The sequence below is a fragment of the Numida meleagris genome, unplaced genomic scaffold (genome assembly GCF_002078875.1).
Source record: "Numida meleagris isolate 19003 breed g44 Domestic line unplaced genomic scaffold, NumMel1.0 unplaced_Scaffold249, whole genome shotgun sequence".
NCBI classification, from domain to species: Eukaryota; Metazoa; Chordata; class Aves; order Galliformes; family Numididae; genus Numida; species Numida meleagris.
Window position 1 is genome coordinate 209,098 of NW_018364295.1, and position 16,142 is coordinate 225,239.

General features: G+C 42.5%; 1 protein-coding gene across 7 annotated transcripts in view; it reads right to left on the reverse strand.

Annotated features, from left to right (window-relative positions):
- GAS7 (growth arrest specific 7) overlaps nt 1-16,142 on the reverse strand; it is a 112,428-nt gene that overhangs the window by 24,859 nt on the left and 71,427 nt on the right. For 6 of the 7 annotated variants that reach the window (XR_002433923.1, XM_021382488.1, XM_021382489.1 and 3 more), the window contains 3 exons: nt 11,082-11,171; nt 9,345-9,460; nt 2,166-2,240 (listed from right to left, as the gene is read on the reverse strand). Coding sequence is in view for 6 of the 7 variants with exons in the window: in XM_021382488.1 (XP_021238163.1) it covers nt 2,166-2,240; nt 9,345-9,460; nt 11,082-11,171 (281 nt within the window). In the remaining variant the exon portion in view is untranslated. The remainder of the gene's footprint in view (nt 1-2,165; nt 2,241-9,344; nt 9,461-11,081; nt 11,172-16,142) is intronic. The other variant, XM_021382490.1, reaches the window with a different exon arrangement.

Here is a 16,142-nt window from a genome sequence, read left to right on the forward strand (position 1 = left end):
CATTAAAAATTCCCAACCATCTGCAATTTTAAAATAATGATCTGTAAACTTCTAACGTTGGTCCAGTGAGTTGAGTCCTCTCGAGAATGGTGTTCATCATAGTTAAACACTCTGAAAATGCTTCACCTTCACCTAAGCAAGCTCTCTCAACTCTTCTCCTTCCCTTGTCACACCCTGAGGTCCCCTCCCCACTACCCATTTCTCACAGGAATTAGCTATCTGAGCTGCATTATTATAATTGATCTATTTAAGTAAAGAAGTTGTTATTTCAGCATGCTAAGTATCTTCTACATCTCTTAACTAACTACAATGATTTAAATAACTGTGGATTTTATCACCTTTTGTATTTACGGAACAGAACCTATTCCTCATCCCCTTTATGCCCTATTTTAACATTCTTATGCTTCAGTTCTCATTTCCTCCCTCTTTTCATCTCCTATCCCCTAGTCTCCTTCCCTTTTTCTCTTTCAGACCTTCCTGCACTCTCCTGCTGTGGGTAGTAGTAACAAGTAGAAGATGTGAAACACAGTGGTTTTAGCCTTGTCAGGAACAGGTTGAAACCTAACCCTAGAAGGGAAAGAACAGAAACCGGGGTCCATAGTTGTGGTTTAACCCAGCAGGCTGAGCACCACACAAACATTTGCTGTGAATGAGAATGGGGAAAAAAATTGAAGTAAAACTCGTGGGTTGAGATAATTCACTAAGATGGAAAAGGAAGGGAAAATAATAGTAACGTTTACATATATATATATTTACAAAACAAGTGAGGCACAACACAATTGCTCACCACTTGTGGTTTCAGACTAATGTCCAGCCAGTCCCCAAGCAGTGGCTGACTCCCTAGCCAACTCCCCACAGTTTTATAGTGTTCACATGATGTCATTTGGTATGGAATATCCTGTTGGTCAGTTTAGGACAGCTGTCCTGTTTCTGTCCCTCCTAGGGGGCTCCTTGTGCCCCCTAGGCCTCCCACTGGCAGGACACTGAGAGAAGCTGCTTACCAACAACTGAAACACATTGCTGTGTTATCAAAATTGTTTTTCTCCTGAAGCCAAATAACAGCATAACAGCAGACTCTATGAAGAAAATCAACTCTGTCCCAGCTGAAACCTGGACATCAGTTTAGATGCTTAGAGAAGTAACTAACACCCTGGCTGACCTCTCATCTACTGGAAGCAGAGAAAACATCTTGTGAAGCTTCACTCCCAATAGAAACACAGTGTCAGAACTACGGTGAGGACAGTCATTTGGGTAGACAGTGACAGGACAGGGGAGGGCAGTTATAAACTAGAAGAGTGGAGATTGAGATTAGATATTAGGAAGAAATTCTTTACTATGAGGTTGGTGAGGCACTGGTGCAGGCTGCCCAGAGAGGTGTGGGTCCCCCATCCTGGGATGTATTCAAGGTGAGGCTAGATGGGCCCTGGGCAGCCAGACCTAGTGGGTGACAGCCAGCCCAAGTCAGGCACTGGGGCTCGGTGGGCTGCAAGGTCCCTTCCAACCCAAGCCATTCTATGATTTCCAGCCTCAGATTTCAGTGCTTAGATGGTTTGCATTGGAATAGACAGCTAATTATTTTTAATCCTTCAGGAATGGTATCTTTTCACTATTACTAAAGAATTGTAGTCCAACTGAAGTACATTGCTTATTATCTTCTTGATAATTTCTGAAGTGTTGCTGCTGTGGTTTGTTCTGCAGCCTTTATTAGGGCAAAAAGTATTGGTGCCAGAGACATCCCAGTGCCAAGAAAATGAACAGCATTCCACTGTATTCTTCAGCAAGACCTCTTTGATCCTTCCCTTTTCAGCAGTGAATACGTTTTCAGCAGCATATTTATTCTATATATTCCTCCATACTCAAAGTAATTTAGTATATATACATGCTAATCCCAAGAGGAAATACTGCTGGTTCCAACAAGGATACCATTAAACACATCATTAGAAATGCAAGGTTTTATATAGGTCTTGCTAAAAATTTACCATGAATATCTTCAAAAGAAAAATATTGCAAATCAATTCTGTCTTTCCCAATACACTCAAAATGCTAAGCTAAATAAACCTCTACTGAATGGAAAAGCTCAGGAAGAATGTCTGTATCTGTGTGGGAAGAATGACTTTAATGTTAGAAATTCTTGTCTTCTGCTAAAGTCACAGAGACAAACTTACCCTTCTTCCTGAGCAGCCAAGGAATTCTGAGACAGTTTGGACAGGTTCTTAGCATATTCCTCCTCAATCTTTATCCTACACACACACATAAAGAAAATAGAAAGACAGCAGTAAATAAGCATTAACCCAGAAACCCACACACATAGTTTAAGGAAAATCTCTGTATTTTAAGGGATCTTGCCACAGGAATTTTCCTTTCAGTCTTCAGTGGTTGGCACTAGTTTCAAGATCACTCTCTCCCTTCCACATGCTAAAAATGCAGTGGCAGAAGCACGGATACATGCAGGAGAGCAGATGTGATAAAGTTAGAAGAAAAAACTACAGTTCTGGAGTGCAAATAACAAGGACAAAGTGTTTCCATAGTACAACATGAACTGTCTGCAAAATTGGGCTCACTTGAGAGGAATATGTCTCAATGTGCTGCTAAACATGAAGTCACACATCCTTGAAGCTAAGATGAGGGAATGCAGCTATACTGAACATTTCTGAGTGAGAGTGAGCTATGTCACATCATCAGCAATCAGGCTAGAGTCAACCACTGGAGGATGGTCTCCCAGAAGAAAGATGTAACCTGAGGAGATTAAGAGTTTAGAAAATCACCAGCAGCAAGTGAGAGAGATCAACTCCATCTGATTAAAGAGAAGGAAACCAAGTGGAGACATGGCATCAAGTATCCAGTATATAAATGACTTCTACATGTTCGCCATGGTCCCTGAATCTGGGGTGCTGGACTGCACCTTTGCTAGTGACACCAAATGCTTCCTAGTTGCTGTTAGAGATGACAAAGCTGGTGAAGACGTGGCAGAGCCTTCTGCAACCAATGTGCAGGAGGGCAGCCCATTCCCTTCGCCTACCCATCCAGTGCTGAAGCAGGGTCCTGGTCCTTGCCTGCATTCACTCGGCAGCACCATTCCAGTAACAGCTGAACTTGCCAGCATTGGTGGGGAGGAAGAGTGCTGCTGTTGGCACAGGATCGCTGTAGGAATGGTTGCAAGGAGAAGAACCATTAAGCAAGGCGGTGGGGTTAAGTTCTTACTGCACATCAGGGAGGGCAGGAAGAGCTAGTGGTTCAGAGGTGACATGAATCACACTTGACGCTTAACTCCAGCTCCCCTGCTGTTTTCACCTAGCCAAACGTTTGCAAAGTTCTCCTGACTAGGCAGGACAACTGCTTTGCTGATTTTCAAACAAGTTTGCTCAGTTTAGCACCTCTGATGAAGAGCAGCGTGGCACCCAAGTGGAACAGCTCCTGATTCTGTGCTGAGCTATACACAGCTAGAAGAAAAGTGAGACAGAAGGCGGGATATTTCTGGCATACCAGCTTGCAGTAGCTAGCTGAACACACACTGTTATGTGTGGCGGATTCAAGATAAAGAGGTCCTTCTGACTAGCTAAGATACATCTAATATTCTGGGCTGATGAAAATATGGTCTGGATGTCACCCTGAGATGCAGCTGGCTGAGACCAAGGTGATACCCAGCTCTTTGCAGCAGTACAGCAGAGTGCAACTACCAACCTTGTCCAGCACACTGAGTTCTCTTTCTCTCCATCCTCTGAGTACAAAGCCAGCCAGCTCAAGGCCAGTTCTACAAGAACACTGCTCACCTCTGCCACAAAGAGGTGTCAATTCACAGTTTCTGTCAACAATCAAGTTGCTGACTGTCCACATCTTGGTCCCCATCCGGGGGTCACTGGTTTGGCTGCAGAACCAGCAGAAAGAGCCAGGGTCACCAGCAGCACCATGCTAATTGAGTCTCAACACCTTGTCTTTCCTCACCCACAACACTATCTGCCAGCACTTTTCTCACATCAATTTAGAACATATCACAAGAGAAAGCACACTTATATGGCTAATTTTGCATCAAATCAATAGAAAATCATAGAATGGTTTGGATTGGAAGGGCTCTTAAAAACCACCCAATTCCAACCTCCTGTTATAGGCAGGGACACTTCCCACTAGATCCAGTTGCTTAAAACTCCATCTAGCCTGGCTCTGAACACCTCTGGGGATTAGGCATCCACAGTTTCACCTGTGCCACTGCCTCACCATCCTCACTGTAAAGAATTTCTTCCTAATGCCTAATCTAAATCCACCCTCTGGTAGCTCTAAGCCATTGTCCCTTGTAGTATTGCTATACTCCTTGATGAAGAGTCCCTCTCCAGCTTTTTTGTAGGCCCACTTTAAGTGTTGCAAGGATTCATAGGAATGACCTAGTTGATCCCTGAGCCTGGTTCCCAGCAGCCCTGTTCTAACTCACCTTCACTCCATCCCACCAACACAACTTCCTACACCCATTGCGCCAAAAACAATAAATATTGTTACAATGTCCCAGAGAAGATCTATGAGCAAAATGAATGGCATCCAGCTCCTGGAAAAAGTGGGGACTATCTAGGAAATGTTTCCCATGGAGTCTGGAAAGGACAACAATTCATAACCAAGAAAAGCAAAGCCTGCAGAAGTCCCATCAATCTCACTTTAAGGCAGAGAGGGAAGCACATTTTGAATCTCCAAATTTGGTACTGAAACATGAGTGAGACATAGTCTACAACTAGCATACCAACTACCCAAAATGTATTTTATTTAATATTCCTCCTAAGCACAACAAACAATTCATTTCTAAGAACAAGAAGAGTGTAATTGTACAGTCAAACCAAATGTAGGTCTGAAGTCTCAAGAAACAAATACATAATTAGGAATTAGACACTACTAAGAAGGCAGACTGCCATGGCAAGGAGGAAGGAACACAATACTGGAGTCAACAGTTCCCCAAACAATTATAAAAAGGTGAACTGGTTACCGTGCAACAGCTTCAAGACAAAAATGGCCCCCAATTCAACCTTTGACAAAAAATACCTTAAACACCTTAGCTTCAGTAGAAGAAAACAGGAGGACAAAAGTATACCTCAAAAATGGGAAAAAATTGCTTTCTGGCCTTGGCCAATATGCCTACCCTGCAAATACTCAATTGTGATTATTTTGAAACACCAACACACCGGATAGACAAGAGTCCTTAGATCCGTTTGACTACCTCCAGAAAACCCCAGATTGATTTGCAATTATTTCAGCTTCACACAGATAATATAAAGTTTCTTGTTTCCACTAACTTGCTTGAAAATGTTAAATGTTTCACTTCCTGGGTAGCCAGAAGCATCTGTTTCTGAATACATTTTCATACATATTGTCTTAATTTTTATTCATTCTAGTTGCTCTTTGGATGTTTATTTCCTATTCCCTGCTTCTTTTTTTCTTTTTTAAAGTACATTGTGTACTCACATTCAAATAGTTAATATTCAAATAGTTAATAGCTCCAGTCATGCCATCCTATAATAGATAAAGAAAATCTAGAGAGCTACAAAGGGAGGTAGAGATAATCTGATGAGACTACCATGTAGGAAAAACCGAAATAGATTATGACAACATAGAGAATGCAGAGAAGAGGTGATAGAGGATATCTGACAGACATCTAAACAACTGTCACTTGTGTGAAGACAGTGGCTAGGAGTCTTTTTACACTATTTCTTGAGATTAAAAATTATCAGACAACAGAATTACTTTCTGTGGCACATAAGTGCACTGCAGAAGTCTTTGCTGTAAAACAACCGCTGTCAAAAAAAACAGACAGATTTGTAAGGATTAGACAAACAGTGGAATTTAGGTTTACAAATAGTTGCTGAACAACGCAGACCTAATGCCAACGCTGGTTTTGGTAATCCCTAAACTTTTGTTTATCAGAAGCTGGGAGGATAAAGGCTGTGATTGTCTTCTTGTCCTAAGTCCTGAATACTGGCATGCTCAGAGTAAAGTTTCTGGGCTACAAAGACCTTTACCAGGCTGTACAGCCATTACCCTCCTTATGTTTCATTTCTTGTAGTTAAATAATCTGATATTTATTTTACATTTTTCTAATCACAACTCAGCTCAATTAAAAAGTGTGAGTGGCCAAACACTGACGACAGTGTTGTTCCTTGGTTAATAAATACACTTTCCTTCTTATACTCTGAGACTAATTCAGTGCTGTTTGCCGGTTTTCCTGGCTGTTCTGGAGCACAAACTACTTGAATGCAAATGCTGGACCATATCTCCAGTTCCAATTTAAAGCAGTTCTTTTCTTCTTTCACACACAAACACTTGATCTTTCAGTTCACCTCTCTTACATCTCTTCCCATGCCTTCAGTCGTTCTAGTTCCAAAAGAAGTGCTTCTTTACCATGTGCCTGCCACTGTCTAGTTACATGATCCGCTACCAGGATTTCCAGTTCTTCCATTATTTACTTAGTTTCTGCCCCTTCTCAAAGCGTCTGTCACAATGCAAAATTATGTAAGCCGCATCCCGGCTTCCTATTTAAAGCTATTTTTATTAGCTGTCTGAGCCCTAACTCCAGAAGGCTATTTTTAACAAACACAGAGTTTTCTGCACTTGAAGCTCATAGTTAACCATTTTGAAACAGTTTTGGTAGCAGTAGCCTGATGATCATCATGAAAATCTTATCATTATTTCTTCCTTCTTGGACAGAAAAGTAAAGGCTCCCCTGAAGGCCTGAGCTCTCACTTCCTCTTCAGCCTGACACCATCCTCCTCCTTTTCCATACACAGCAATCTTGAATCATTTGTTCCAAACTGAAGAAAAATATATTCAATTTTTTGTAGCTCCTCTCTAGACCCTCTCCGAACTCAATACCAAACCTTCTTTGTTGCCAGGACACAGTCTTCTGTCTTTTCTTCCATAACATGCCTATTTCTTCCTCCAGTAATGACACAAACATGCCTCTTCCCAGTGTCAGAACTGGTCTCTCCTTACTCCAGCCCAGCCTACCAGGACTTCATGCCCATTCTGCCTCTCTCTTGAATTCTCCTTTGTTTTGTTTCTGTTAAATTTCCATCTTACACTGTTTTCTTCGGAGTACTTTACTCTAATTTTCCCTAGCCATTTCCATCGTGATTCTGCTTGCTTTCTTTCCATCTTCTAGCTTAGCACATCCATTTCTCAATTTTATTTTTCCTTTGCTATCTGATCTTTTTCTCTGCCCACTTCCACTGCTCACATTTATTCATGGATCATACAGGCAACTGTCTCCTAGACTGTCTTACACCAAAGACATCAGGAACCAAATATGGTTCCAATATGCTAGGCACTCTGCACCTCCTACATCAGGCCATCTTCACTGCCTATGCTGTACTTTGTACAGTTGCCATACCCCTATTACTGCTGCTGCCATACCTCTCTATTATTAAAAAAAGCTAAGAGGGAGGAATTACCAACAAGTTTTGCTCAATCAAACTGCCCCACAAACTTCAATGTCTGTGTCTGTTTCTTGCCTTGTTCATTGCTTCCACAGCTATGAACCAGCAGTACAACAATGCTGTGACTGTGTAAGTGGAGCAGGAAAACAATATCAGCTCAGCAGGAAGCCCAAACAGAGAGGCAATAGCTAAGGATAGCAGCTCCTTCAACTAGTGCAACTGCTTCCAAGACAGAACATGCATCAACACAATCTGACCTTCTCTTGAGATTAATAATTTGTTCCCTATGAGTTGTTCTCATGTTCTGACAGTCATCCTCAAGATGACTTATACTGTCTTGGAGACATGACAAGCAATTTCAAATGACAGTAACATTACTCGTAACTAATGTCACACCACCTCTAGTACCTGATTGAACTGTGTATCTACTGTGTGTTTGGTGGTCAGCGCACTTACCATGTCAGCAGAGCAAGGGACCATTAATACCATTCTGGAATTTTTTGCTATTAACATCTGTCTTTATGATTTCAGGTTCACGATAAATATCTGTACTTATAATTTAGCTCAATTAACAGCCTGAATTCCAAGTAACGTTTTTACACATCTTCTAGTAAGTTGCGTCTATGTTGTTCCATGCCAACAAATTAGTAGAATGATTGGGGTTGGAAGGGACCTTAGTGATCATCTAGTTCTATCACCCCTTCCATGGACAGGAACAACTCCCACTAGACAAGGTTGTGCAAAGCCCCATCCAACCTAGCTTTGAACACTTTGAGGAATGGGGCATCCTGTTCCACTGCCTTCTCACACTCATAGTAATGAATTTCTTCCTAATACCTACTCTAAATCTACCCTCGTGTAGCTTAAAACCTCTACTCCTTCTTCTACCACTACACTCTTTGACAAAGAGTCCTTCTGCAGCTTTTCTATGCAAGAAGGCCCCGTTTAAGTATTGGAAGGTCGTTACAAGGTCTCCCTGAAGCCTTCTCTTTCCTAAGCTAAATAACCCAAACTCTCTCAGACGGTCTTTGTAGGAGAATTGCTCCAGCCCTCTGATAATCTTCACGGCCTCCTCTGGACCCACTCCAACAGGTCCACACTGTCCTTATGCTGGGTGCCCCAGAGCTAAATACAGTACTGAAGGTAGTGTCTCATGAGAGCAGATTAGAGAAGATGAATCTCTTCCCTCGACCTGCTAGCTACACTTGTTTTGATGCACTCGAGAATACAATTGGATTTCTGGGCTGAAAGCACACATTGCCAGTTTCTGTTGAGTTTTTCCACCAACCAGAAACCCCAAGCCCTTCTCCTCAGGGCCGCTCTTTATCCACTCATCGCCCAGCCTGTATTTGTGCTTGGGACTGCCCCATCCCAGGTGCATGACCTTGCACTTGGCCTTGTGGAGATTCAGGAGCTTCACATGGGCCCTCAAGCCTGTCAAGGTCTCTCTGGTACCATCCCTTCCCTCCAGTGTGTCGACCATACCACTCAGCTTCACATCATTGGTAAACTTACTGAGGGTGCTGTCGCTGACAAAAATGTTAAATAGCAGTCTCGATACCAACCCCTAAAGAAACAAAATTTGTCACTAGTGCTTTTATATTTTTCAGAAAAAAATATTTCCTTTCTAAATATCTCTACTCTGTTTTTCCCATATCCAAGTTTTTCCTTTACCTCTGCAGCTTAAAACTTCTCAGTTCCCTCCATCTAAAAGGGCATACTAGGCAGTATGACTGAGATAGCTGAGACGTGAGTGAGAGCTGTAGAAGACTGGAGAATGTGGATAGACATTAGAGAAGTATTTAATGCGCTTCAAGAATCGATAGCATATCTTTTACACAGTTTAAGTTCTGTGACTAATGTACACAGGGAATGCTCATACCATGAAAAAAAAACTACAGCCCAAAACAGTCAATTTGATAGCAAAGTGCCAATTACCTTTCTCGAACGAACTCTGCCATTTCTTTCTGCATTTGTTTCCCTTTAAGCTGCTTTTGAAGAAGAATTTCAAATCCCGACATTGTATTGTTCCCTTGCGAATCCTTCTTATCAGCCTGAAAGGAAAAAGGAATTTCAACCAACTGATATAGGGGAATCAAAGGCAGACACGCAATTCCCAGCAGCAGACTCCAAGGAGTGCACAGAAATGGTTTTTGAAGAACCTTTTGCAGAAAGTACCTCCTGTGACAAAGCTGCTCATCACAGCCCCATCTCAACTGTTCTCAAAGGAATGCTCGAACACTCTCTCATTTCTCCCTTAAAAAATAAGTTGTGCAGTTATCTTAAGCTAGCAAAAGGCTGCTGGGACAGTACTGCCTTCCCGTTTGCCCTCAGCCTTTCACACCTGCTAAATCCCCAGGGCTGGCTCTGGCAATCATGAGCCCTGACAACACCCTGCAAAGAAAAAAAATGGATCCTGGGGCCACCGCAATGGAATTGATGCAGGAAAGGAGAAGACTGTGCTGCAGTCTTAAACAACCTATAATAGACTGTAAAATTCTGTGCTGATCTGCGCACAAAAAATATACAGCCAGTCTGTAAAGCAGGGCAAAACAACAACTCATTCAATAGCTTAATGCAATCCATCCCATCTTTCACTAATTTTTCCTACATGATCCTTTTAATCCCTTGCTTCACTGACTTCAAGTTTGCTGCAAGGACCAGTATTGTCTCCTCTTTTCTATTCCATCTCTGCTTTTCTATATTTCAGAATTTCATTTCCCGCTCTCTTCTAACAGACCCAGAGAACACTTGTGGAATGATTACATTTTTTGCTGTCACAAATGTCACAATAATCAAAGAGTGAGACTTTAGAGTGAATGTATGGCTACAACACCAGGCAGTGGGCAGGAGGGTTTTACAAGCCTGAGACTGGAGAAGTGTAGTGCATCGAAGAAGGAGGGTGAGATACAGCCAGATCACGGATTATGAGGCTGAATGAGAAGAACTGGGAGGATAAACGTTTACAGAAGAAAGGCCACTTTCAGTCAAGTTCCACTGAGGGAAAGATGTGAACTAAACCAAGCTGTGATCAAACTTAAACGGAAAGAAACAATTGGGGTGGTGTCTTCTGAAAGGCACATAAAAAATATCCCCATAAACCATTCCGGATTTTATTGTTTATTGGGATCAGAAGACTAGAAGAAATGGAAGAAATGCTATTGTTTTGGTAATGTGACCACTGGTAAAAATGATACATTATTTTAGCAAGTTACTGCCATTAGTCATAATCTGCTGCATGTGCCTTGCACAAGACTGAGCACTCTCAAGGGGAAGTGCTGCTGCAGCTACAACTGCGCTCTTCTTTATAGTGAAACTTTTCTCTTTTTTTTTAAGCACTTCATAGAATCACAGAATCATTTGAGTTGGAAGGCACCCTAAAATGTTATCTAAGACGTGTAGTTTGTCCTACATCCCACCCACTTCCTGACAAAACTTTCCCAACAGCTTGCACTGCCTTTCAGGACACTATTCTAGTAACTTTCCTCATCTGAGACTGATTAGAAGGTTTCCACATGATCTTCACTGGCTTCTTCAGTCTCTCTTGCACTGCCCTAACACAACTGCAGCTCAGTCCAAATCTTCCTTTACCTTGTACCACAAGGCAAGCTTTTCATTCCTCTTTTTCAGAAGCTCGAGAGCTGTAATATGGCATGTGGCTGGCTGCCAACTTACCCAGAAATAATCACAGTAGCTCCACTCTGAAGGTTTCAGCAACTGCTGCTCTGGCATTATGTCAGGGTGGGGGAAAGTTACACAGTTTATCTGTAAAAAAAAAGACGGCAGAAGATAGAAAGTAATGAAATTTAGTTGCTGATGAGAAAAATGCAAATGAAAGATTATATATACACACTCCAATCAAAAAGAAACCAGCAACAACACAGTGAGTGCACGACGGCGAAGAAAAATTGGTTGTTGCATGGAAACAGCAGCTCAGTACTCCCAGAAAGCTCCCCTGAGCAAGCAGTAGCGTCAGCTCAGAAGAAAATAAACTACTTGTTTCACACAAGGAATGCTTGTGTGATTCAAAAGTACCATACACCAACTTCTTCTAGATCCCTGACAAAGCTGTGGTAAAATACCTGATGTGAGCAAGCCCTGAACACAAGAAATACCATGAAGATATAAGAGCATTGAAAGCACTGCTATTGGCCTATCTCATTAGCAAATTTTGGTTTGCAGGATTACAAAAAAGGTCTTATTTTTTTAGCATACAACACTTCAGTCAGTCAGGGACCTTTTCACATAAAGGCGATGATCCTGCAGAAAGAAATGGGAACGAACTCTCTAAAATCAGCTAGGCTTCAGCGCGTGAAAGCCACAAAATTTTTTTAAGACAGAACTCATCACACAGTCATTAAATAAAGGCACAAAAATGTCCAAGTGCTCATTAAGTTATCACAGAAAAAAATGCAGCCTGATAAAAGCACAGTGCAAGTGAAGGATGTGACAGCTACTGCAGAACACTGCAGAATAATTCTGTGTGCAGCTAAGCCCGTCAGGGAAGTTCCAGCATGAGTCAGAGACCACTGTCACTACGTACTGCTGCCATAAAACTCCTGCTGGGCAGGCGCACTAAAAGCAATCCCTCCCAGCATACTAGCAGGTTCACTGGACAGTAAGGGTACCTGTATATTAACCAAAGAATCAACAGAAATTAGGATGGAAAAGCATCACAACTGTAACTTTTTCTGAGGGGGGATTAACATTCAAAGGAAATCCAACGGCTTGTGGGCAGGATTATCACATGCAGCCCCACATCTAGCACTGATATGCTGTGAATCTTCCCTCAGGCTTTTCAGAGGATCAGAAAGGACACAGCACGCTGCTGCAAGTGCTGACACGGGATAAATCCACCATGCCAGATCAATGCAGACAAAGCCTTTAGCTGATACAACACTGTTCCTGCAAACCCACAGCAACTCTGCCACTGTTTGCCTGCACCAAAGTTTCAAGGGCTGTTCTGTATGTAATCTGAGAGGTTTCTTCCTCCTCCTCCTCCAGAAAGATCACTCCTTCTTTCCAGAGCTTGCCAACTCTATTTCAAAGCAGGCTCGGGACCTTTCCCTTGTGGTGTCCACCTATCACCTCAGCTAGATCCTTTCTAAGCCATGTGTCTCTCCTATCAGTGTTCTTCCAGCTCCCATAGGAACTGTAGCCAGAGCCCCCGACGAGCTGCATGTTGCCAGCAGCCATTCACTCTGGACCACAGGAGCTGGAGAAAACACTCCGCTCCCTCACACTTCCCCATCAGAAGCATCATGCATCAGGAATCACAAAGCCTGCTCAATTCTGAGCTGGATGGTGCAGAGAAGGGCACCTGAGTGATGCCAGGCTGACCTTTGCCCCTGCAGTCTCTCCACTAACTCTGTCTGTGAGGGAGTTTTAGTGAGGAAACCATCTGCCTCAGCTAACATCTTCCTCTTCCTTGTCAGCTCAATCATTTCAGAACAGCGCTGCAAGCCTATCGCGACCTATTTTTGAATTGGGTAGGTTGAGTTACCTTCACTTTTCAATTCAGGGACCACTAGGTCTGAAGGCCTGCAAGCAGAGCCCACCACCCCCTGGAAACAGCCCCACAGACGAGCCCACACCACACAGGGGTGTGCTGAGTGGCTTCTGGGCACGGGAAGCTCAGGCAGAAAGGACTGGAGCAACACCCTGCCAGGAGATGGCAGCTCCTCTCACCCCACTGGGACATTTCCAAACAGATCAGTCCAAGGGCCTTAAAATAACAGCCTGAAATCCCAAGCCAGACTGTTGCTTTCAGACAGTGCCTGACAAGCACCAGCCTGGATCAGTATCCGAACAACCCACAACAACAGCACACCTTGCAGACAACTGACAGACTCGGCTTGGTTTCACAGATTAACAAATCCCAAGCAATCGCTAGTCACAGACTGCTCTTGCATTTTAGCATGCTCCCCACCGACACAGACAGATATCATTTCTTAAATGACACACTGTATCATAGTTTTGACTTAAAAAATAAAACGGCCTCCAAACCTAGACACAACTACTTCCCATGTATTACAAAGTCCCACACTTGGAAAGGTGAAGGTGTCTGACTGAACACATCACACCATTTCCACACACATGGGAGGAGAAAAACACTGAGTACATATCAACAGCTGATGAGCAGGGTTAATTCATGTGTTTCTCAAAGACCACCATGAGACTCAGAATCTTCTCAATAACTCAAACATTATTCACCTCTGAGAAGTTTGTTCATTGTTGTTTAGAAATGATGCTGAATTGGCCGGAAAAAGTCAGTTAGGTTTAGCACCGTATTTAAAAGGAAACATTCTGATGTCAGAATTTAAAAAAATACAATGCAGAAGCTTTTGCAGTCCTCAAAGACAAAAAACCAAAAAGGATTATCTGGGCTGTAAAGAGAGTTTACAGTTTCCTACATTAAGACCCAGAGGTAGCATGAAAAATTGCAAAACTCTAGAAGTATTACTAAAACAATACAGTTGTCTATGAAGTCCTGTGACTCTTCCTTTCATCTCCCCCCATCTCCCCTACTTGAACAAGAACTCTTGGATTTTAGTTTCCAAACATTTCTAAAACTTCTCAATGTTTTTCAGCAATGCAGGAATCACTGGGTAAGCTCTGAATATGACAAGGCCATGCATGAGTACTATATCTCATTTTCCCCACTAATCTTCCTCTGAAACATTCCTTTTCTTGCTTCTAAAATCAAAGATAGCTGGAAAAAAACACACCAGTTCACCAGCTCCATCCTGCCAATGGGCTGTTTGCTTGATGCTAGCTAGAGTCAGTCATTTGCACTGGCATCCTGATGTTTAAAAGCCCAGCCCGCGGCATTAAATAGCCTTATCTACCCCATAAAGAGTGATGTCTGCTCCCTCCTCAAGGGATCACTAATCTCATTAATCAAGTATCTGACAGTGGGTCAAGGTATAAAGTCTAAATTCAAACAACATGAAAGAAAAAAACTGTGCTAATTTCTTTCAAAAACATTGACTTTTGAACCAACAGGGCCTACAAAAACATCCAGAAGGGACTATTACAGTTGTTACTGTCATATGTATATTAAATATATATGAATTATATACTTATATATTAATTAAATATATCTTAACTAATGACAGACTCACGTTTGCATGGACTTCACTGGGACAGCCCAGGTGATCATCAGCCTCACCACGACATTAAGTCCTCAAGAGGACTCTTCGCTAATAAAAATAATGGTTGTTGTCAGCTTGCAACTATGCAACTTTAGTGAAAAGACACCAGCAACACGTACTCCAAACATAAGCTAAGCCAAGAGACAGCAGGAAAGCAGCCTGTCCTTTCAGCTGCCACGGAATGCTGGTGGCATCATAAAACCTGTCTGAGAGGTCTGGGCACCTGCTGGATTGTCAAGGTCAGAGCCAAGCACACAGAAGCTGTGCTGTGACAAACACGGTGACAACAAAGCTGGGGGGGCAAGGAGCAGACAAGCAACCCCATTCAATGCCTTTCTCTGACAAATCTGTTTTGTATGAAGTTAAGAAATAGATCAAGAATACTTTTGCCTGTGTACTGATGATGAGCAAAAGCAACTGCAGTCTTCACAGCCAAACATTCCAGGACATACTTTATGAGTGAATTGGTAATGATGGTAAAATGAGCTGTTTAATTATTATTTTTATGTCTGAGATGCAAAAGGTTTATGGACAAAGAGTCACAGGGGCATGGGTGAGTTTGCAGGATTTGCACAAGAGCAGCACGCACAAGACATTTTGTTGGGCTAGATCTGTGCATCCATTCCATGGACTTCCAAGTCCTCTGCATGCTTTGAAGTGGCTACCAGCAGCCTCTGGAAAATGAGACAATGCCAAGCAACATGAATAAAACAAGAATAATTTGATCAAGGTTTAGATAATCAACTATATGTTTATTACATAAGACACTACATAAACAAGTGAGCAGACAGTGAGTGAGCTGCACTCCGCTGTGCTGAAGTGAAGCAACTACAGAGGGACAACATACTTGCTTTTCAACTTATGCACATTCACAGCACCTTAAAGACAACACAACTTTGCCAGCTTGCTTAACTTCTATATTTGCTTTACAATCTCAATTAATACCTGAACACAAAAACTACAACAGTCAACTCTGCAAAGATCACCTGTCAAATGGGTTTGCTTGGACAAAACAGACAAACTGGGAGGATGGCTGACACCCCTGAAGAGCTTAGCCACAAATAAAGGCCTGGGCAGTTTTAACTCTACCCAGGAGTGGAAGCCAAGGAATGCCTAGGCTATGTCTAGGTAACTTCAACAGCACAAATTTGCACGTGGTGCATTGGCAGTTATGTCACAGCTGTAGTGCAGCAGGAGGGGAGAAATGCCAACTGAAGCTCTAAACAAAGAAAACTCATCCACTTCGTATTTCAAACGCTAGGTTCTGCCAGAAGTTTTTAGGAAGCTTCTTTATTAGTTTATCTGTAGAAATATCTAGAGATGATTTGCTCAGTGCACACCAAAGCAGTGGATTTCTGATAGCTTCTGCCATGCTGTCAACCCTAGGGCAGAGCACAGGGCACTGCTGAATGGGCAGCCTTGCTCTGCGTTAATTTCTTTATGTCAGATGCAGAGCATGATAGCACAAAACACTAAGCTACTGCACACAGGCTGCCCCTCTTCCCATATGCAGCACATGTTCATTTAGGTGTCCAACGTAAGCAATATAAATACCATCATTTTCCAAGTCATATCTTACCTT